The following is a 9,871-nucleotide window of genomic DNA, read 5'->3' as shown; positions in this document are numbered from 1 at the left end:
GAGTCGTGTTAATAGGGGTAATTAAATAAAATAGTACTATGATTGATATTGGATGATATTGTATGCGAATGAAAATGGGATAGTGAATTGAAATATGAAAATGAGACACATAAATTACATATTCATGAACTGGATATGGATTGAATAATATTATTGTTTAAATGATATATATATTAAATTGTGACAAGCTATTATATAGCAAGTGATGAGATTTGAGAATGGTATGAAATGATGTATTTATGAATTGAATTTTGAATGGCTAATGCCATTGTATGAATAAATGTGGTCTTAAATATTCAAATGTGCTTATAATTAAAATATGCATACTATATTATCTTGTCTTTAAATATCCGGATTATAGAAATACCACTGTGTTTTACTCAGCGTAAGGTTTTGTTTTCCGTGTGCAGATTAGGTACTTCAATTTTGATCGTCGATACAATGCTCCTGAACTCAAATGTGGTGATGATTACTCTTTTGTGTCGGCATGTACCTAGGGTGTCTAAATAATAGTTATTTTGTGGATTGAATGTAAATGAGATTATAAGTTTAATATTGGTTGGTTTTATACATATAAATATGTGTTTGTTTTTGAAGTCATATTATGGCATGGTAAATTGAGCTAAATCTAGATAAGTGCATATGAATTTAATTCTATGTTTAAGTGCTCGCGAACTAGGCAAATTGATTTGGATTTGGTATGCTTATAATTTGGATTAAAATGATGTTTTGATGACTTGTTTTCATCGAATCGAACTTAGCATTGATTAGACGAATTCAAAGTATTTTGGCACAAGAAAACCAGGGGTGTTTGCGTTACATCTTGAGAGAACAGAATCAAATTACAGATTGCTTAACTAAACAAGCTTTGGTCGAAAAAGAAGATTAGCAGGTTTTTTTATTTTCCTCCACGATGGTTCAAGCTTTCTTGTAATGGACAATTCTTGTAATGGACAAGTCTAAGGGTGCTTTTTCTTTTCACAATGTTTCTATGTAATTAGTTAGGTAATGTTTTATTGTCACAAAAAAAAATTATCTCTTAAATTTTATTTATTAAATTTTTGAATAAAAATAAAAATATCCTTTATTGATTTACTTATTATTTTATATTATTTTTTTATTCAATAAATTATTTTGATTATTATTAAATAAATTTATAAATTACATCATATTTTAATACAAGTATCTCTTAAATATAATATTTATTTTAATTAATATATGTAAGTTTATTTTTAAAAATTTTCTCATAATCATATTTCTGTTTTATACTCTCTCTTTTTATTTTTCTTTAGGTGTATGTATATTAAATATTTCAAAATTTATTTAATTTAATTGTAAGAAATGATTTTATTTTTTTTTCTTTCTCTTTATATGTTTGCTTTTATAGTTTAATTTAAATTAAAAATAATTTAATAAAGTAATCGGTTAAATGTAAGGTCGAATATTGCATTTTCAAATGACATAATAATTAATTTAATCTCTAATGTTTTTTTTATGTCATCTTGATTTTAATTATTTATTTTATCATTTTAACCCTTAAATTTAAAATTTAATTAAATTATATTTTTAATAAAAAATAATTAAATCTATATTATAATTTAAGTGTATTTCATTATTAATATGAATATTCTTTAAAATAGCGTAATATTTTTGAATTTGTCATTATGGTATGTTATATAAAGACATCCCCATCTTGCTTTAAGAATATTAAGTAATACTTAGGACCTGGTCTGTATCTTTCTAAAAATATATAATTATTTTTAATTGTTTTCAATTAAATATATATATATTTATTTCAAGAAATTGGTTTCTTCTTTTGTTGAAAATATCATAATGATAGTTTAATGTTGGAGGACTGTTTTGGTCTGTGGAAGAACCAAATGGTTACAAATTGGCCACGTGTACAACTGTGGACTACAATAATTTGTCTATTCTAAAATAAAGATATATTTTAATAAGTATATGTGTAAATTCTAGAATAGAAAAAAGAGGACATTCCATTTCATGTATATATACATATATTCATATATGTACACACAAAAGTCAACTGTTATTATCTGTAATCATATATTGTTTAATTTAGAACAAGAAAAATAGAAAAAAAAGTTATTTTATTTTACCAATCATTTGGGTTTTTTAATATATAATATTTTAATAAATCATATTTTGTAGGCAGTTAAGAAAATAAGTATTAATTATAAATTTTAAAGTTACTTCATATTCAGGACGAGAATTGAATTCTCTATTATTAATTAAAATAAAAAAAATTCTTACTATCTCACTTAACTTCCATGATTCACATTCTCATATATTTATATAAGCTCGTGCTATTTTAATTACCTAACATCTAAATATTCAAATCCTTGTTAAATGAGTTAATTAATTAAAATTAGGTCTTTAATTAATTATACCACAATGAACCATTTTGTTTTAAGAGAAGAAGGATTGAGTTGTCTTCATTTAACGTTAATTAAAGTGTTAAATTAATAAAAAAAAGTTTACTGTAGCAGGATTTGTTTTGGTATCTGCATGAAAATACATGTAAAAAGCTTGTCTTTCTTTTTCTTTGTTTTCTTCTCCATAGATAAAAAAGAGCTTTTAAAAGCCAGACCCAAACAAACCAAACCAAAGGAGAATACTGCTATGGGCTGTTTTTCTGATCCATGTTCATCTTCTCCTTCTCGGTTTCTCAGCTTTTCTTGTAAGGATCACGTCAACACTTTCCGGCTGCTTGCGTCTGCTTCCCGGCAAACCATTTACTCCTGAGGTTTTATTACATCATCTATGTATGTTTGTTTCATATTTCTCAGAGAGTGGATGACAACAAAGATGGTTTTTGGGTTTTATTTTTGCTTTGTTTCGAGTAGATTTGAGCTAAATTGAGCTGTCTTTTCTTCTTTTTTTTTTTTTCATTTACAGCTTTTGTTTTGGAATTTTCTTACAAGTACTTTCCCAAGAACTGAAAAAAAAAGTTGGTCTTGTTAAAATTTTGGATTTTTCCCCCTTAAAGATAAACTTTTGATTCATTTTAATGAATACTTTTTATATTGAATTTGAGATAACTTGATAGTTTGTTGAGACTTCAAGAACAGAAACAAGTTCAACAGTGAAATGAGTAGTATTGCACATAGGATCTTAAATTCTTTTTTCTGGTGTTTTCTTTGATTTTCTGGAAAACCAAACAGAAGGTCCCTATAATTAGCTAAGGAAAATCCAAGATTCTATTTCCTTTTAGTGTTTTCTTTTTGCCGTTACTATAAAGGGAAAATTTCAACTAACATGAACTTCTAGTCAACTCTAGATTTCCTGTCTTACTATTCAAGTTCCAACTTGTTGGTCCCTTCAACATACTAAAAAGACAGCAATTTCAAGTTCTATTTTTTCCCAGTATCATTTTCCCAGCAACCAGTTTATGTGATGTGGTGTTATTGGAATTCCTTGTCATAATGAATATTCTATATTTAATGTGAACAGGCAAAATTTAAAGCTACATAAAGGAAACAGTATCTAATTTTGTGATAGTGGGTATTGAATTGTAGAGAGAATGAGTCAGTTTTCCTCCATGTTCAATGGATTAGCAAGGTCATTTTCTATAAGAAGAGGGAAAAATCCAGGGAATGGTGATGGAAGAGAAGCTGCAGAGGCCATGGCAAAGGATGCCAAGAAAAATGACCTGATTTTAAGGTCATCTGGTTTTGTAAACATTGATGGTTCCAACAATTTTGCCTCAGTTTTCTCCAAAAGGGGCAGAAAAGGAGTGAACCAGGATTGTACTATTGTATGGGAGGTAAAAGCCATTACCCCATTAGCATTTTACTTAACATATTGATTGCATATCATTTTAATGGATTCTGTTTACTTGGAATAGGAATTTGGATGTCAAGCAGACATGCTGTTTTGCGGCATCTTCGATGGTCACGGACCGTGGGGTCATTTTGTTGCGAAAAGGGTCCGAGAATCGATGCCGTCGTCCTTGCTTTGTAATTGGCAAGAGACTCTAGCTCAGGCATCGCTCGACCCGGATTTCGATTTAGAATCAGATAAAAAGCATCACAGGTTTCATATATGGAAGCATTCTTATCTGCAGACTTGCGCCATTGTCGATCGTGAGCTTGAGCATTGTAGGAAGATCGATTCCCTTTATAGCGGAACGACTGCCTTGACAATTGTTAGACAGGTAACTGAAGCTTTTAATTCTTGTAATGACATACCAATTGTTGAACTTATATGACATTTATATTGGCCAGGGTGACCTCATATATGTAGCCAACATTGGTGACTCTCGGGCTGTTTTGGCTACAACTTCAGATGATGGAAATTTGGTTCCCATTCAGCTCACTGTCGATTTCAAGCCGAATTTACCTCGTGAGTACTTTGCCATACACTTGAATATCGTAAACGATACATCGAAACAGTTATGAATTCTTATGCTTTTCGGTTTGGTCTTGCTAGCAGAGGAGGCTGAGCGGATAACTCAATGCAAAGGTCGGGTATTCTGTTTGCATGATGAGCCAGGGGTTCACAGGGTTTGGCTGCCCGATGAGGAGTCGCCAGGACTAGCTATGTCTCGAGCTTTCGGAGATTACTGCATTAAGGATTATGGACTTATTTCCGTCCCCGAAGTCACGCAAAGACATATAACCAGTAGAGACCAGTTTGTTGTTCTCGCAACCGATGGCGTATGTGATAAAAACGCGACCGAATCTTGTTACTCGAATTCGAAAGTGGAGACACTCGAAGCGTGCTTAAATTAAGCTAACAATTTTCGACACTTGGTTGCTGCAGGTATGGGATGTTATTTCGAACGAAGAAGCGATTCGGATAGTATCTTCGACACCGGACAAGGCAAAAGCCGCAAAGCATCTGGTCGAGAGTGCAGCCCGGGCATGGAAAAAGAAGAGGAAAGGCATTGCAATGGATGATATTTCCGCCATTTGCCTATTCTTCCATTCAATTCCATTATCTATAACGTGAAAGGTTATGTAAATGTACATGGTAATTGATGTTGAAGTTTATGGCCACATGGTTACGTACAATAATCTTAGTTTATATTAATGGATTTGATTATTAAAAAAAACAGGATAAGGCAAAAGGATTTATTCCTTAATTATAAGATCCACTATGGATTAAACAATGCAACAACCCACTTAAGGATAATCTTTCAAAACGGAAAAAAGAAGAAGGATAATCTTAATTTACACATAATGGACATCTTTATAATCCTTTATATATAAATATCAACCGATGTGGGATTTAAATTTCAAACATAAAAATTCTCGAATCATAAATTTATCATCAATTTTAACCAAAGTTTTATTGGCCTTAATCATGTTCATAAATGTTCATATACATTCAAACTGAAAAGTACAAATATCATGTAGTAGTTATGTATTAGAGTTGGGCGTTCTGTTTAAGCTAAAGATTCACTTAGCATTTAAAAAAAAATTAGTTTAAAATATTAAACTCAAAGAATGAATATAGACAAATAAATGAAACCCGTTTAAGATATAATTTTCAATTTTATATCATGCTTACTCTTATATACTTTTCCATTTATACCATATAAAAATGAAATATATAGTATAAAATATAAATATTTTAAAAATTTGTTAAATTGTTTTTTTTAAATTAATAAAATAAAAGTATATAAATTTACTAGATAATAAATAAAACAATTAATTCAATTAGATTCCTCAAACTATGGCTAGATTCTAATTTGGTTCTTTATTTCAACACGTTCTAATTGAATTATCAAAATATCAATATCATATCAATTATGTCCACTCATTAGTCTAGTTGATAGTTTAGGCATTGAATATCAACTTAGATATGGATTAAATTTTAAATGTGTGTACTTACAGCACGAGTGGCTTACAAAACTAATGCAATAATATGAGAAAAAATTAATGTGCTAACAAAAGTAATATTACAATATTTTATATACTTCATGTCATATTTGAACTTGTGTTTAGCTGCCAAGATGACGACTAGGTTAATACAATACGATACTTTAAGGACTCAATTAAAATATTTTAAAATTTAAAAATTGATTTAAACTATAAACCATAATTTAAGAATGTTGATATAATTAATCCTAAATAAATAAAAATACTTTTAAAAAATTAAAGAAAAATAATCATATTAATCATTTATAAATATCAGTAAAATTTAAGATGATACTGAAATTCGAATCAAACTTAAACCTTATATATATGAGCATATATATACATATACTATATACATAATCTCATATTATTTTTTTTAGCATGGCCACTTAGTGTATGTATATAATCTACTTTAGATTAGTGTATTTTGCTTTAAAAACAAGGCAAATATCTAATATGATAGGATAAGGTAAAAAGGTTGATTCCATAATTACAAGATCCACTATGGATTTAACAATGTTAAAACACCTATCATCACCTTAAACCCATAATCTTAACTCTACAATCATACACATGTAAGTGTTTATATACATTAGCCGATTGAGTTTTAGCTCAGTTAGCATTAACATTATTGATAATATGAGAGGACATAAATTCAAGCTTATTTAAGGATTGGGTAGAGGCTATAAATAATTTTCGACATTTTATTAAAAAGAAATATTTATATACAGTTAAATGAAAAAAAATAATGTGCTGTCAATTGTATATATGTTAAAATAATCATATTATTCATTTAAGTTTGATAATTTATTCAATTTATGTCATTAAAATTAAATATGTAATACTATAATGTAATGATAAAAAAAACTTAAATTGTTCAAAAAATGTATAAAATTACTAGATATTAAATGAAAAAATAAATGGCTAAATTAAGACCAATTTTTTTTATGAGTTACTCGTATAAGAGTTAAATCTTTCAAAAATGGTAATATAACAGCTCATGTAAGGGTCAAACATCTTAAATTGGTAAAATAAGGGTCCAACATTTTTTAAAATGCTTAAATAAAAGTTTTTCAAACGTCATTTATTAGATTTCAAAGTATATTTTTAACTAATATGTGACTCAACTGTCATGTGTGTATCACCTAATTTTGTACTACAAATTTAGGTGAAGTGTTAAAAGCCCTTATTTGAGCTAATTGAAAAAAAACTTAACCCTTATTTGATCATTTTGAAGGGTTTTTTACTTATGCGAGCAACCCGAAAGATTTCATCCCGATTTGAGCATTTGGCCTAAATAAAAATAACATATTTTTAAAAAAAATTTAAATGAACGCATATAAATGGACTTGGATTAGCCATTATCTATGTTTTGTACTAGCGAAAATAATCTACAAGAGTATCAAATTCTATAAAGAACTCCTAGAGTAATTAATTTTTATAGAATAATCTTTGAATATCAGAAGATGGAGGAGAATATAGAAATTTTTGTTTCTGAATTCTTGGTATATCTTAGTAAATCATGTAGTTGAAATTCCTCTCCTATTTATAGAATTTCTATTATCTCTTCATAGAGACATAACTATTCAATAGTTGTCTATTTGAATAGGTATATCTACTAAGAATGAACACAATTATTCATTACATATTACTAATCATAACTTTTTGTTAATAATAAGTAAAAGGGATAAATCCCAAAATTATACATGAACTTTGATTCAATGTGCAATTTAATACATGAACTTTAATTTGATGCAATTATATACATGAAACTTTGATTGTGGTTCAAATATCTATATGAAACTTTAATTTTGATTCAATCATGCACATTTAAGGAAATAAATATATCAATTTATTTTTATATTGGATAAATATAATCATATGTGTATGTAATATATGAGCATGAAATTATCAATAGTTGTGTTAATAATTTATGAGAATTTGGCCAAATAAAAATTTCATGTCTAAAATTGTACAAAATCGAAGTACATGTAAAGCTAATAGTTTTTAGTAACAAGAAATATAACTCATCAATATAAATAGTAACAACTCTTGATCAATAAATAAGTGACATAACCTTAATTTTTAATATATCAAAATAATAATAATACATTTTTTTGATATATTATCCAATATTTAAACTAAGCTTCGGCACTCTATTCACCTTATTCCTTCTACTTTTTATAACTCTCATCTTTAGAGTTGTTTTAGTATAACTATTATAGTGTTTTAGGAAGTAGTTTTAACATTTAGATTAGTTTTTAGTGCATTATATATATTTTCAAATTAATTATGATTTATTTGGTTTTTATCATTTTTAGAATTAACTTAGATTTACTTTCTATTTTTTCTTCTACATTGTAAGTTTCGAATGAAGAATAAAAGACTTGGAGCATGGAGTAAAAAAAAGAGTGAAGAAATGTCTTTTGCTCTATCGGATTTTAGTGCAGTGGAGCACAATATTCAATTCAGAATTTTCAAACAAGCAATCTGTTCCACTACAATTGATTAACTAAAATAGGTGAAGATAAATTTCCAAGACTTCAAAAATTGATTGAGAAACTAGTGATTTTCAATATTCAATATTCAAGATAATTGATTGAACAATATTTAATTCAGAATTTTCAAACAAGCAATCTGCTCCATTACAATTTTGCACTCAGTGGAGTAGAGCAATTAAAACCCTAAAAATAATAAGGGGTGACATGATTTAAGGAAAGAAGAGGGGAAAAAGAGAGAGAAATCAATTTGGAGGCTAAGAAAAATTCTCTCACGTCAAGGGGAACTTCAAATTTACAAAGACGAGAAGAAAAAGAGATTCAGAGCGCTCAACATTAGTTTGATAATTTTTTCTTCTTTCTAGATTGTTTCTTTTTACTTTCTCTTGATGCAAGTTTGTTTTGATTTTCTTATTATGATGTTTTCTCAAATCAACATAAACTAAACTCTATTTTCTTGGAATGATGATGAATCCTATTTTTAATTAATTAATTTATTCTCTTTTCAATTGTTTCAATCATTGTTACTTATTTATTCAGCCTCATGCTTATTTAATATGTTTGTCTGGCCACCAAGTTGTATTAATATGATAACTTTGATTTGTCTCGAAAGAGAAAAAATTGAGGTTTAAATCTAGACGGAATGGATTAGGATTAACTTTAGTAGTGCCGACGAACAAGTTAATTTGCGACTAAAATAGAAATATATCTTATGCCTCAATCAACCCAATAGGTTTGTTCGTAGTGACTTTACTCAACTTGCCTAGCATAGGAATATAACTATTAGACAAGGGGGATTAACTTAGTTAGATACTGGAATGGTCTAGTTAATGCTATTGAGTTTTAAGTTAGTAACTACATAGATTGAACAATGAAACGAAAGATAATTGATTAATTGAAATAGGTGAATATAAAGTTTCAAGACCTTAAAAATTGATTGAGAAAGTAATAATTTTCATGATTTTAGTTTAATAAAATTTTTATAATTTTTTTAGTTTAATTTAAAGAGTAACTAAAAATTGAGTTTCTTGATATAAGATAAAATTAAGTAGTTAATAACCAGTATGGTCCTCGTGAGATGATATCTTACGTAAGGAATTTTTACGCATTAACTTCAAATTCACTAGCTTCTCTAGATATAACTCTGTATCCTGTGCTTGTGAATCCACCTCAACTAATTCTTAACCATCTGTATTTGAACGTTGTTGATTGTAAATGGATTTTTTAAGTGAAGACTAAACTAGACGGAACCATTGATTGCTACAAGGCCAGGCTTGTAGTCAAAGGATGCACAAAGAAAGGAGGGTTTGATTACCCACTTTAACTTTTCGCCTAATTGTCAAGTTTGGCATTGTTCATTTTGTTTTATCTTTTGCAGTTCCAAATGGTTGGTCTCTGTATCAAATTGATATTGATAATTCTGTTATGCAAGGCAAGCTTGAGAAAGATGTGTTTATGCGACAACCATCGAGATTTGAAGATTCTAAG

General features: G+C 28.2%; 1 protein-coding gene across 12 annotated transcripts; it reads left to right on the top strand.

Moving 5' to 3' along the window:
• The first annotated feature begins 2,462 nt into the window (after positions 1–2,462).
• On the top strand, positions 2,463–5,021 carry LOC107887186 (probable protein phosphatase 2C 73). Of its 12 annotated transcripts, none has more exons than XM_016811380.2 (6): positions 2,463–2,767; positions 3,475–3,787; positions 3,869–4,177; positions 4,248–4,365; positions 4,456–4,679; positions 4,786–5,021. In XM_016811380.2, exons 2-6 carry the CDS (start codon positions 3,545–3,547, stop codon positions 4,972–4,974), a joined length of 1,083 nt encoding a protein of 360 aa, XP_016666869.1. In that variant the 5' UTR covers positions 2,463–2,767; positions 3,475–3,544; the 3' UTR covers positions 4,975–5,021. The 12 variants fall into 12 exon arrangements, with proteins under 12 accessions (XP_016666869.1, XP_016666842.1, XP_040935827.1 ...); XM_016811353.2 differs by having other exon boundaries at positions 2,464–2,767; positions 4,453–4,679; XM_041079893.1 differs by having other exon boundaries at positions 2,465–2,786.
• The last annotated feature ends 4,850 nt before the right edge of the window (positions 5,022–9,871 follow it).

Source organism: Gossypium hirsutum, chromosome A11 (assembly GCF_007990345.1).
Source record: "Gossypium hirsutum isolate 1008001.06 chromosome A11, Gossypium_hirsutum_v2.1, whole genome shotgun sequence".
In the NCBI taxonomy this organism is placed as follows: Eukaryota; Viridiplantae; Streptophyta; class Magnoliopsida; order Malvales; family Malvaceae; genus Gossypium; species Gossypium hirsutum.
The sequence above is the reverse complement of the archived record's forward strand: the minus strand, read 5'-3'. Positions and strand labels throughout refer to the sequence as shown.